Consider the following 14,634-nt stretch of genomic DNA (forward strand, 5'->3'; position numbering starts at 1 on the left):
TTGCGCCATAGGGCTTTCCACCGTATCCTCAATAAAAACACAAACGTGTTACAAGGAATTCAGCAACACATAATATCAGCTGGCTGCCTCATTTCTTCTGACCAAAATTCAATCTTGGGCGCGAAATTGCTGTACTGAGAATGCGCTTTGCTTGACACAGCAAAAAGCCGTTGTGGCACAATGCAAGCCAATGGACATTATGGGCTTCAGAGCTCAGAGGTGCGCGTCAGGTCTGAAAGGGCCTGAAGGCACCACTTCTTAAAGGCACAGTGCCTCGCTATTGGAAAGCAAGGAGATAACATGCTGATTTACTTGAATAAGAACCATGTGCATAGCAACACTCCCTTTAACAGATCAAAGAGCAAAGCATTTACATGTTGGAGATGGTCTCACATTAATTATCCAAAACGTGAATAAAAAAAATAATAATACAAAAATAAACCTGTCCAGTAGTTACATACCAATGAAAAAGACTTCTGGCAGTCTGAATGACATTTCTAATGATACCCTTTAAAAATTACTGACATGTACATGTTATTAAAAGGTTAGAGAAATTTGCATTTTGGCAATGAGGAAAAATAAATATAGTGTTGAGTGTGCAGATAAGAGCTCAGTAATTAGGAGTAGGCAGTGCAGTGGTGGAAAACATTTGAAGAATAAACCTGGAATAGTTTGCTTCTGTCTCTGTTGCCCTACAGATATTTTACATTATTCAATCCAAAATACCATCTTTCTGATTCTAACTTTTCGTTTGCATGTTAATGTTTAATAAGAGCCCTTGGCTATCTATGGGCACAATTATTAGATATCCGCAGAGAGAAATTGAAAAATTAATCATACTTTCAATTTTGTACTCCATTGAAAACGGCTGAGGAGGTGAGGTTTTTCTCCTGTCTCAACACAATCAATCTGCTGCCAAAGATGGGTTGCTTGAGCAACTGACACAATTGCATCAATACAGTAATTAACTGATTATTTATAGGTTGGCACTCAACCTGATGCTCCACAACACTAATAAGCATGTTGGAAGTCGTGATGACTACAGAAACTTTTCTCCCCAGCCTGGTATGAGTGGTTGCTTAATTATCAAAAATATTGCACAACGTAGTATTGTGGGTATTTAACTGGCAGGGAGTTGTTTCAAATATGACTGTACTAGCCATGAGGGCATGCTAACATGCTCACACACAACCTGAACTACATACGGTGGTATAATAAAAAGCACATCCACATCCAAATTTCCAGGTGTCCAGTGCAGTTTCCATACAACTCAATTACATAAGCGTGGTATTGTACTGAGCTGCACTGTAGGTTTTTTTTTTTTTAAATCCTTATTTTGGCCCTTGCCACTACAGCATACAAGCTATAGTACTATAATGTACCAGGTATTAACCGTGCTAATGTGCAAACAAACCAGCATTAACCTGCAGGTAAAATTTGTTACGCACACTATTAAGTTTCTAAGTGGCAATTTTTTTTTTACTTTTGAAAGCCATATACTTTATATAATAATTAACTATGAACAATAATGGCATCTAAAATTAATGTGCGGCCTGAATTCTGCTGAAACAGATTCAATGTGATGTCCACCATTTCAACTGAATGTGCTGAAATCAACAACCACTCTAGAGTGTACACACAGATGATTTGAAATAACAATTCCAAACAAATGATCTGCAAAAGCACCAGCTGCATCAAAGATGCTGGGAGCCTGTAAGGCCAAGTGACCCTTCCAAGTCAAGATGTAATGAGGCTATCTTTACAATACAGCTACTTCAGTCAGACTTTCCTTTAGTGGGTCATTGTTTTTACTTCATGGCCAGTGTTTACTGATGAAATGAAAGTAAGATGGATGCATAATTGAAGCAGAAACCTTCATATATAAATGTGTATGCTTGTAAATAGCAACAAAGATTAGAGCCTAATTTGAAAGATGGCTTTGACTTTCTAAAAGTACTTAAACTGTAGAATAATGCTGGGCCCATGTCACCAAGTTTTTTTTTTTTTTTAGTTGTAAATAATTTGAAAAATGTTGTATCATTATGTAAAAGTTAATTAAATTGGAAGTTTGCATTGTTTTTAGAGCATAGGCAGATCATGTGTAGTACTGAATCAATACACTTTAGATGCTGCAACAGAGCAGAATCATCACGTGAGGACACAGTACGCAGTAAATACTGAGTACTAAGAAGTGAACAGAAGCTGTACATTCCAAATCAAACAGCTGACTAGTGGTAACAGCAACATCAAACAGTTGCCTGTGTCTTGGATGAAATCCCAGTTCACCTCAGCTGGTTGATAAACTGTAGCCTGAAGTCAAATGTGTAACTGACAAATGAAAGCATGTGCAGGACCAATTCATGCTCCTGTTTAGTTTTGTTTCTCAATGAACCACAGTTGGACTATTGTTTTAGGTTTAACACTTGGAATTATCATCTGAGAGAAATTACTGGTGCTTTTTTTTTTATGTCAGTGAGAACAAGACCAGTTCTGGATATTGCAAATCCCACTACACTCCTGTTGGACTTAGTCAATTTCCCCTGCCATGCTTGAGCCCCGACCTCCCCATCCCACCCACAGACACACAGAGTCCACTGACAGAATGCCCTCGTCCTTAAACAAGTCTTTCTTTAACATCTGCCCAGAAGCAGCACTGCTGCCTTTTGTCCACTCACTGTCTCCTAAGGCATGTCATCCAGCTCTAATCAAGCAGAAAATGGTCATAAATATTTCTTTCTGCTAGATTTCACATTCACATTTCACGCAGGGACATGATATCTCCCCCCCCCACCCCTTACCTCCAGGGAGTACCTAATGCAAAAAACAGTTACTTATATTCAAGGCTCATGTTCCTTCAGTGAAATGCAGAACATATTCCCCGTTTGCAGGGAAAAAACAAGGGGAAAAAAAGAGGGGGAGAAAAAGAGAAACGCGGAGGGGGAAGACATAAAGGACTGTCTTATTTTCTGTGCCATTTACTGGCTAGTACTTTCACAGCCATCCCATTACATCATGTCAAAGATTGTAAACAAGCAAATAACAACAGCGTGTCAGAGACTACAGCGAGGGAGCGGCGCGCATTGTCCTGGAGGTCTCTCTGTCACCGACTGGGGAGCAAAAAACATTTGTTTTTATTGTCCATTTAAATAATATATATATTTTTTTTGTGCTGCGAAAAAAGGGGTTGGATGCGGATTTATATGAACCATTGTCTCTGGCCTGGCGAAGTATTTATGGCACATGTCATTCACAGGATGCCGTGGTGCCATCACTATTATTTATGATGAGACATCCCATCATGGCATATCATTCTCTAAATGGTATACAGCTATTCACCAGTGAATACCGGCCAGTGCCATTTTTCTCTCAAATAGAGGCCATGTCAGTGCTGAACGTGCTGGGGGGTTGTTATTAATCACTGATACATACTTTGATGGGTGAATACATGTCAAACAATCAAATTTACTTGAGGAGACCTGGACATGGTGTGGCTGTCCATGCATATTTACTTCAATGAAGGCTCATTTGATCACCAGAATTGGTAGTTTATCATATCCCACCCTGTGTGCCAAAAAAGCTGTCAACTATTTTTTTTTTTTAACACATTACAGAAACAACGAGCATACACTGCACAACAGCTATATACAGTTTATTTATATATTACATTCCTCCGTTATTATAGAGTTGTTTTCAACATTATTTGTCTTACAAAATTTTACAAACTGGCTGTGACTTAACAGCACTATATATCTGGTAGTTAAATGATTTTACAGTTAAAAGGGGCTGAAGAAAAAAAAAGATCCCACCCTCGTCCCTGACGCATGTGTGCACATTATATCGATGCCTCATTTTCAGTCCAATAAAGCAAAACACTACAGCTGGATGACCTGATAAAACATTCTATATTTCTTTTTTGAGCCTTCTATCATTTGTGACATAAATAAATCATGTACAATATAAAACAATACCTTCAGTTAAAGTAGAAACGGATACCGGGAATTAACTTTGTCATGAAGGAAATCTTGAATATCTTGCATTCACATACTGTACAGTGCATATAGCTAGATAATTATATCAACATTTTCATCTTTTGTCACCTTTATGAATGGCATCATGCAGTTGAAGTCAATCCTTTTTTTTCTACATTTTAAACAGATCTTCAAGGGTCACTCCACCAATATTACACATCAAGGTCAGTCTGCTTGTCATGAGCAATAAAATATTTGTATTGTGTCTTCTGTGACTCTTGAGGGGAGCGGTCCACAGTCGGACAATTTAACCTTGATCATGTCATAGTCAAGGTTTTGGAGCTTGACCCACACATGTCACCTAAAGCCAAAATACCAGGTTTCTGGTCCTCAATGTAAACACATTTGTGCTGATCATATTCCCTGACCTGACTTTAAATAACCCTATTTTCAGTGAAGGAAAAAAAGAAAAAATCTTAATAAGCAGGTATCAAAGACATGTCTCCACAAATGTGTCTCTTCTGTCTTTTCAAGCCACGTTACTCCCCCAAACAGTCACGTCACCTGTTTAGACCCTTACTAAGCACAGTCGTCTCAGTGTGCTCAGCATTATCTGCAGTCTGTACACACAAACGGCAGCAGGTGGCATTTTGGTACTGCACAATCACCCAGCCCTCCTTAGAACCCCAGAACTTCCCCCTCTGTCACCCAACCTGACCACAGCTTGCAGGCTGGGGCCAAGAATGAACACTGATGTCTATTATCCACATTGTGCCCAGAGATTATGAATAAGATATAAGAGCCAGGCTCACTACAGGGTTTTTACATTAGCCTGGCTGTGCAGGTGATGCCCTCTATGCATACATGTATACAAGCGAGTGCACATGCTTGCACATGTCGTGCACACACATCCGCATCCATGTCCACATGCATTTAAACACACATGCAGACGTGCACACGCATCAACATTTTTCATGCACGTACAATGCAGTCTCAGTGAACTATATGAGGCCACTCTACCTTTGTAGCCATTCACATGTGCACCCAAAAGATGCCTTAATCTGCAACAAGGATTAGGGCTTATTGAAACAAATAAGTGTTATAAAAGGAGACGGTCTTGGTTTCAATTTCAATAGCTCATTTAACCCTTATCTGCCCAAATCCTTGGGGTCCATTCTATGTTAATTGGATCTACAATGCACTAGCATTGGGGGTGTTAACAAGCACAGTCTATGAATATTAATTACCCTGAAGTTTTCTGCACAGAATTAATATGTATCAGTGAAGTCTTTCCTATGAAGTTTTTAAAGTAGTGCTCTCATTAAAAATGAATAGGCACTGCGCTTGAATGTTTTCCCAAGAGGAATTGTGCATCCTTAAGTCTATCCCTAATAAATTGGGTCAGATTGGCTATCCTTAAAGAAGAGCTTCTCCTTAAAATGGCATCATTATTCAACTAAATGTAAACATTCCAACCGGGTGAGGAAAGGGTTTTGTTTAAACTGTGTTTTGACAATGGCCATTAAAGCTAGTCATGTCTGATCGTGTACTTTCCCAACCAGAGCCTCCTGAGGCCCTGTTAAAACGGTTACTTATTTACAACACTAAACACACAAGTTGTTCAGCTAAACAGCGCAAAATTACTCTGTCTGCCTGTGTGTGTGTGCGTGTTTGTTTGTGTGCGTGTGTGCGTGTGTTTGTGTGTGAGTGTGAGTGTGTGTGTGTGTGTGTGTGTGTGTGTGTGTGTGTGTGTGTGTGTGAGTGTGAGTGTGTGAGAGAGAGAGAGAGAGGAATTGTGTGTGCATCTTGATGTAGAGCATTCAGAAGCGCTTGTTGGCACTACTTTAAATAAAACATTGAGGATGCATTAGTCCTCTGGCTAGCCGAGGCCTCTCTCTAAGCCATTTAATACTGAACTGATGCAGACGCGTTTCCCTGTCTGCCTCCAGCCAGCTGCTTCAGACACCTGCTCAAAGTTTAGAGTTGCCCACTTCAGCATAAACACGCAGACCATGGCCATCAAAGACCATCCGGGCACCACACAATGAGAGCCACTTCACTCTTCCTAATGATACCAGCATACACTCACATCATTTACATGGGAGGCATTTGCACGTGCACACTTCCATGACAAGTTTCCTTAGCCTCGCATTTCCCAGTGGGCCATTCAGTATATTCAATCTTAAAGACAGAGGATGCACACAAAAAAAACAGATTAATATGATAAATCAGCCCCTCCAGGTAATGGCAATCGCAATAATTTATGCAAATTCAACCAATCTCCGCAGTATTTGCGTGAATTTGGTGTTGAGGACATTTCCTGCATTTTCTCCACAATATTGGTACTCAATAGAAGCCCTGCTGAGAATATTACGATGCAGAATGAGCCTTTCAAAATAAGACTTGCTTTACAAAAAAATAAGAAAAATAACTCCTCATTTACAGACAGCCAGGCTCTTCAACCTCGCCTCTTATCATTAAAACAAACCACACACCAGTTGACCAAAAAAAAACTAAACACTAGAAGTGAGGGGGTTTATGGGTAATGGTAATGAGAATAAGGCTAGCAATTGTCGCACTGAAATAACTCAAGTTTTTCACAGCCGCCCAGTTGTAATAGTTTCCACCTTGTTTTTTTTGCAAACAGTATGTGTTAAATTATTGTTATTTAAAAGCCTTCATACCAGACGATGTACCCTTTGTTTTCTTTATTGTGGTTACAGATTATTTTGTAAAGCTGCGTCACTTATCGACTAAGAATGTTTTTTCCATGGTTCAAGTTCAGAAAATAAGAAAAAGAGAACTAAAATATGTCCCCATGTGCATTATGTTTATAATCATAGAAAGTGATTGCATAGGACATGCTTTTCATCAGTATTTATTAAAACTACAATTTACTGCAAAAAAGCCATGAAACTTCTTGTATTGGAATTTTTTTAAGAAAGCTGCTGCAAAGTCAAACATTTCTTAACACAACAATCACAAAACCAAACTGGGACTGTTTATTATGGTTAGCAGAATTGCACCATGTGTCAGGTGATGCTCTTCAAACATCTATTAGTTTCAAAACCACAGTTTACAGGCATCTTGTCAGACATCAGATTTGTCCCCGACCACCACCCGTATTCCTGAACTACTGTGGACATTTGAAATGTTTTATAGCTAATGTGATATAACAGGAACATGTTTGGTGATGTGATGTGCTTGGGAAGGTGTGCTGATTTAGTTGCAGCATTTTGATTGATTGATGGTACATTGAATGAACAAATTGCCAAGGTTTTATTTGTCATGCAAATGAGCACACTGAAACCTGATTGATTATTAGCCCAATGATCAGAAATGTACGTGTATTAACTGTAAATCTTGACTTTGAAATTTGTCTGGGCACAAAAGAGATGGTTTTGGTGTTTCAACGTAGTTGACAATCTTTAAAAACAACCAATAAATTAAGAAATTATGAAAATGCAAGTGCAAATCAATACTGCAGCTGGCCTTTTGAGATTTTCAGATTCTGCAACCTGATGACAGAAACTGGTTCACTTTTTTAATGTTGTTTTCAACCTTGGATTTTTTTACTATTTAAAATCCCACTGCTTTGAAGCAGTCAAGCACTGTCCACCTCTGATGTCCTTAGCAGCAATAGTGTAAACTTTATTATATAACAAAATCTATGAAGAAGAATAATTTCATCAAACACGTTTTACATCAGGTGTGAGTAAAAACCGGCAATTTTACAAAAGAGCTTGTTTTTTTGTGCCGAGATATAATAAGGGATGACTGAGTGTACTTGAGTGTGTGTGTGTGTGTGTGTGTGTGTGTGTGTGTGTGTGTGTGTGTGTGTGTGTGTGTGCTCCTATGCGTGTCCATTCTGATTACCACTTTGTCAAACAACTCATGTGATCCCCTCCTGCTGCCCACATAAGCAGGGTGTGTAAACAGGATGTCGACCCGAGCAACAGTCAACTATTTTAAACTATGGGTTTGGGCACACATTCAACCTGTGCTTCATCTCTTCTCAGTCGGAGAGCGGCAGCTGGAGGTAGACTCAACAAAATGGATGAGTTCATAGGCTGGCTCTCTTGGAAGGCTTCCATAAGACAAAGGGGAATTGCTGGGTGGTTTACCTCCTCCAACCTCACTAACAAAACCAGGGTGACAAAAGGATTTGAAAAGTTGCACCTAGACTAAACCATTTTTTTGTTTCAGATTGAAACATGTTTTTTGTTTCAGGTTGAAAAAAAAAAAAAAGGAACTGCTTAACCAAGAAATATGATTCAAGTGAGAGAAGTATAAACGCTGGGAGAAACAGCCATGATATTTTCAGAGGCTGTGTTTTTTTCCTTTAATAATTATTTCCCTTTTTTTTTCCGACAGAGCAACGCATCACTGTTCAATTTTCACCTCCATCTGTGTGATTATTAATCAGATCACACATCAATTGCCAGAACCAGCAAAGAAATTCAGCCTGTAATAAAACTGTCATGTGCTGTGGTATAAAGACAGATGTTGCCAGTTGTGTGATAACATAATTAAACTGTTCTGTGAGGGATTCCATAAAATTATTCAAATTGGACGAGCACTATCATTTTACCAATAAGCAATTTAGGGCAATATGCAGTGTCATAACACTGATGTTATCCTCTCTGCCAGATTTTCCAATAAGTCGGAGCCTCTGCTTGGCCTCCCGTGACAATATGAACAGTATACATGAAGATACCTGAGAGCACCTAGAGACGGACGAGTATGCACAGCAAGCCTGTGGGGACTCAGATCCTTTCAGCGTGATGCACTGTGGATGCACACTTGCAAAAACTCTATATGTGAGGAAGGAAGCACACATTCAGCAGGATAATATGCACCACAGGTATTGGTCAAAAAGCACCCAGCGCAAGGACGCCTTCATCACGCACGTTAAATATTCAGCACTGCACTGCATGCACATGTACATATATTTCTGCAGGAGAGAAAATACAGAAATACTGGCAGGAATTCAATTCAAAAGCGCAGTGATAAGGTTGTGTTCTTCTTGTGTTAAAGTATTTCAATCCAGGCATCGCGCTCTCTCCCCCTTGCCCTCCACTCTGCAGCAGAACACATGATTAGCAGAGATCTGAGGCAGAAAACACACTCTGGCCTCCTCTCTGACCTGATGTCATTAACTCTCAGTCTAACCATTAGTCCGTAATGTGGACTGGACAGCACAAACCAGCAGGTCCTGCACTTGAAGGCCTGGCATTTGGGCCTCTATTCTGTGTGAGCATGTATGTGCTCATATGAATGCTGTATATCAGTGTGTGTGTGTGTCTGTGTGTGTGTGTGTGTATGTGTGTGTGTGTGTGTGTGTGTGTGTGTGTGTGTGTGTGTGTACCTGTATTAGTGCACTGGGACAGCGAGGCTTATCATGTGGCACTTCGGCCCCGAAGCTTGGCGAAACACAGCTCAGCGATGGTGGCTAAGACGTGCATTTCCACCTTCTTAAGTCTCCACAAGGGACCCTGCAGGACTTGCATTATGCAGACAGGAAACCTGTGCCGGCTCAGCTCTTTCTGTGGCCACTGTTATGCGTGTCACTCTCTCATCTCTGTACACGCAACACGACGGACACATCAACCACGCAGGCAGAGGAAGACAAAAAAATAATAATTGGCAGGTCTTATCTTTCAATATGTAGCAAATCTTTAAGTACCCTTGTTTGACAAGTTAGGCTGGATGGATGTGTATGCAATAAAAGAAAAAAAAAAAGAAAAACCAATTATTCATCCCCGTTTTCTTTCTTTCTTTTGTGTGTATAGTATCACTGAGAATATTTCTTTTTTTTAAATCAGTCGAAAGGGCTCTTCTAAAAGACAGGATATTAATATTTACTGCTCTACAGTCGTTTCCATTGAACCAAATTCTGAGCGAAAGAATAACTTGCATGGTTAAACAGGTGAGATGCTTTGCTGAGGATGACCGTACATCACAGGAAATATTGGTAGAGTTGAATATCCTGAAGACAGCAGCTCCAGAGCTAATACAACGTCCCCAACATCGTTACTGTCGACATGTGTTTATCTGGCAAGTGCAGCTGCACAACACAACTTCCTGTTGCAAAATCATTTAAATCACAAATCACATAACAGGTTATTGCATAAGCGCGGCTCTTTCACACTATTGTTTTTGTTTTAATTTCTCTCCTACAGTATCTTCACTTCCTCATGTGAGGAACGTTAAAACCACAACTTCTGCAACACAAACAAAATGCGCAAGAGAAAATAAACAGAGACTGGGGCTGACAAACGTTATGAAAAAAATGTATTATATAAAAGATTGAAAAAAAAAAAAAAAAAAAAAAGGGGGGGGGGGGACACTTTCTAGTGTACACAAGCAGCAGCAGATTAACTGAGCATTGCCTGAAAGGCAACAAGATGCACAACAAACATTTATGAGCACACGCAACCGTTACAACATAACAGATTCCACATTAAGTTCCTTAAATAGTGAAATCTGTTAAATTTCAACAGTATCTTACAAAAAAAAAAAAAGAAGACCTTTTTTTTTCACCCTTAATTCTGAACAAACAGTATTTGACTTACTAATAGAGATGCTTAAATCAAGCTTATGGTCCACTTCCCCCAAATCTGACTAGTCTACAAGATGAATTCCCCTGTCAGAATCAAGATGATCAAACAGATTACAATTATTTCATCCCCCATCTTTATTAATGGGGACTGTCTTTCATAGTTATGTTCCCTAATAAGAATAAATGATATGCCACTGCCAGGTTTGTTGTTCCGGCTCACTCAGGGGACTCTCAGACATTTGCACTTTGAGTGTGAGAACATTTTAGATTGATTTTTGCATCACCTAAAGGGGTAATAGCATCTCGGAGGTTTTGTGAAGAACAAAGAATAAAGAAAAAAAAAAAGGCGTATTAGTGCAAGCCACAAATAAAACTTAAAAGAAAGACTGTGAAATGCCACAAAAGTTATCAAGTAATTGAGTGAAGATCGTAATGCCCTGGGGACAATTAACGTGGTTCATGGTGCATGAGTGAAAATCCTGGGTTAATCTAATGGGAGAATAAAAAGACTGCTTGCCTGCCTTGCCAGTAACACTACCCTGGTAAGTAGCCTATCAAAGTCCCGTGTCAGGAGCTGGGAGTGAGACATCTCGTCCTTCGTCCCCATCCATGTGTCATTTATCACGCACAACAATTAATACTCCTCCCTCTGTTTCAACTCCAAACGCAGGCCATAGAAATTAACCAGTGGATTTGTTCAAAAGGGATAAACCATAAAGCGCTTGTCATTTACCACAGTAGAAAGCAGCGGGCAGAAAATGTGACTGTAATACATTGGACCGGGATGGTGAGAGAGGGGCTCGTTTCTCCTCCCTTTAAATGCCAGTGCAGATCCTGGAGAGCAATAGTTCTTTCTGGTTGACTTGAAAACAGAGACCATGCTCGGACAACTGGCTCTATTCTAGTGGGGAAGCTTTATTTCCATGCCTTCTTGGTGTCAAGTGCACATCCATGACACGTTTCTCTCCCTTGCTGCTTCTCCCCCTGCCTCACATTTATCAAAGTTGTAACCCTGTTGTCTTTGCAGAGCGAATCAGAATGTGCCTCTGGCAAAGAATGAAGGAAAAGTCAACAGGAATTAAGTTTCAGTGCAACTGTTTACTCAACTGTGGCCTGCAGTTATTGAAATTTTATCCATGGTTTTGTGTGACTACTGCAGTAATGAATTCAGTATGGCTGTGATTTTCTCACTGACGACATGCTCATTCTTTGCTGGAAAAAAGGATGGGTGGGAGGTGGGGTCTGGGACTGGGGGAGTGGGGATGAAGAGTAGATCTGGGGAAGCCTAAAGGCTTCACAGTCTAAGAATGAGGAACAGGACACACATTGACCCACCCTCCCTATTTACTGAGCAAATGGAACTTCTTCCACCCAATACCATAAAAATGGTATAACATCAAAACAGGTTGAAAATCAACTAAGTATATTCACAAAGTCCTGTGCTGAAGTACAATTGTGAGGTACTTGTACTCTGGCTATCCCATTTGATGCTATATTCCACTCCACTAGATTTCATAGGGAAATATTGTATTCTCTACTCCACTGCGTGTATTTAACAGCTTTAGTTACTTTTAAGATGTAGATTTGACACAATGGATAATATAACAAACTTTTAAAATACAACACATTGTTGAACATTGAACCAATGTCCAGCCTGGCTGGCTTCTGATGTCAACGTGTAGATATGTCGATCAGAACTTTTTTTTTTCTTCTTCTTCTTTCCTCTCCCAGTAATCATCAGATGACCCCTCAGATTTATCTGTTGTCCAATTATATAAAACGGTGTATAAAGTAGCTCAAACTGGCTCCATCTGCAGCAGCAAAAACAGTAAAATGCTGCTTACATGCCCATACCCGACAATTAAAGAAAGTATGAGTTAAAAGGGGAAACTATTAAAAAAAAAAAAAAAAAAAAAAAAAACTACTGACGATGTAAAAGCAAGTACTCCTGAGGTCAAATTACTGCGTCAGTGATATGTCTGTAGGTCTGAGCTACACATTTGAACTAATGCTTTACCTGTGTACAGTTGATGAGATGGCAAGCAATAGCTTTTCAAAATGCTGAGCTATTTATTTCTGTTGTCAAAATGAGATATGAATGAATTTGCTGGTTATCATCATTTCTGACAACAGAATTGTGTATCACAAATATCATATCATCATAATGCCATGATGATTCTGCTGAAAGATGATAAATGATAACTGAGTTATTGCTCAGCTCTACAGTATATGTTACACAGCCATATCCCCCACGTTTCATGCTGCAGCACTGTTTCCCTCCCTGTACAAATGCTGATGGATGTGCTGTGACAACAGACAACGGCACAGAGCCTGTGCATCATCACCAAACAGCTCCTGACAACAACCCTAGTTGTGCTGTCGGATAGACCGAGATAGCAGAAGACACACTGATCTTTTCAATGTTGTTTCCTTAAACACACTGTCGTGTGCCACACATAACACTGACACCAACAGAAAGAGCTTGTCTGTTTGCCTCAAGTCGGAGATGGTGAAAATGTTTCGGCTTCAGCGGCGATAACGCCGGCATGCAGCTCCGCACCTCATTGGTTAACACGGCAGTGTGTGGCATTAGTTGTGAGTGTGAGGTGTGTTTACAAAGAGCCAGAGGAAAATGCTGTCATCCTATTGGATGTCATGGTTTCTCAACTGTCTACAAAATCCTGTGACACCTACATACTTAAAATATGTCAGCATATCATAATGAATATTTCACCAAAATGCAGATGCTGCATGCTACGATAAACACATTCGCAACCAAACACAATCACAGAGAGAGAGCACTTCTCCTTCTTTAAATATTCAAAAAGGTCCTCAATATACATAAATAATAATAATAATGTGTTTATGTACGAGATGTACTTTTGAGGTGGAATTAAATATTAAGTGGCACTTTAAGAGGCGGAGCGGGCCTGCTGTTGACATGGCTTAATAAAGTGAAGACAGGTGTGAAGGGGGACTGGTCTACCTGGTGCTGCTGGAGATGCAGGAGGTCCACTGCAGTCACCTCCACTGATGGAGTGGTGCTTTTGGGTCGCCCCTCCCTCTGTACACCCTCCACGCCCGCTCCTCCATTTTGATTGGCTAGTCCGTTGCTCGTCGCCTCCGTCCGAGATTCTTGCATCATGACTTAAAAAACCTGAGTAAAGACGCAGAAAAAGAGACAACAGGGACAGAGACGGAGAGAAACAGCTGTTAAAACACACAGCAAGGAGGTCGCATTTCAACTGTGGGCCAAACTGTAAACATCTGTCATATTCTTCCCACACAATTTCACTTTTATTGCAGCTTTCCCTGTTGGTTTGTACTTCCCTGGGTCCTGTTTGTTTGCTTGTAGCATATGCAATGAGGCAAACACACACACACTCACAACATGCTTCCAAACAGAGTAATAAACTGCTCCTTTGTTTTGTCTTTTCCGTTGCAGATTCTTTGCAGATGACAAGTTCATACTGGACCGGAGAAAAGTGAGTGGGACTCAGGTTTTGTTTGTGTTCTCCATTATAGGGTATATGCAGGGGTGCACTGGAGGGGCTGGGGTCCAGCACACATCGGAGAGGAACCCAACCTGAGGTGAGTGAGAGCAGAGGAGCCCAAGAAAACACTGGACCTCCAAAACAAAACACGTTCTATGGAAATGGATATATTTACTTGCATGGCTCCCAGAAGAACCACGGCAGAATGGCTTTTTAATGGGAAACAGGGCGACTGTGTGAGGCCTGCCAAGGGATCTCCATGAGAAACATCCAATCTGAGGCTAGAGAGAAAACAAGTCAAATCCTTCAGGGGTGCTCAATTAACACCAAAATACAGGTCGCAATATAAATAAACCCTTTTGTTGGAAAAAATATTGTCTTTTATAAGTTAATCTAACTCTAAAAGGGAAACATCCAAATACCGACAGTGTAGTATTAAGTACAGCTGTATGCTTTATGTAAGAATACAGTAGTGGTAATCAGTGATAAATGTGAATACACCGCTATTTGCTCACATGCTACGTACTTTATTCTGTTTTTGGATGCACAAAAGCCAGACAGATATGCCGTCTTCCACCACACCCCCTCTGTCACTCTGGGGATAAGTGCC

At 40.3% G+C, this 14,634-nt stretch overlaps 1 protein-coding gene across 2 annotated transcripts in view; it reads right to left on the reverse strand.

Moving 5' to 3' along the window:
* Positions 1–14,634, reverse strand: part of foxp1b (forkhead box P1b) — a 156,273-nt gene that overhangs the window by 70,668 nt on the left and 70,971 nt on the right. For both annotated transcript variants that reach the window (XM_069164281.1, XM_069164203.1), the window contains exon 6: positions 13,517–13,687. In XM_069164281.1, the coding sequence (XP_069020382.1) occupies positions 13,517–13,675 (159 nt within the window). In that variant the 5' untranslated portion in view covers positions 13,676–13,687. The remainder of the gene's footprint in view (positions 1–13,516; positions 13,688–14,634) is intronic.

Source organism: Embiotoca jacksoni, unplaced genomic scaffold, assembly GCF_022577435.1.
Source record: "Embiotoca jacksoni isolate LCO1_2020_lvr unplaced genomic scaffold, fEmbJac1.0.p SCAF_1, whole genome shotgun sequence".
Lineage (NCBI taxonomy): Eukaryota > Metazoa > Chordata > Actinopteri > Embiotocidae > Embiotoca > Embiotoca jacksoni.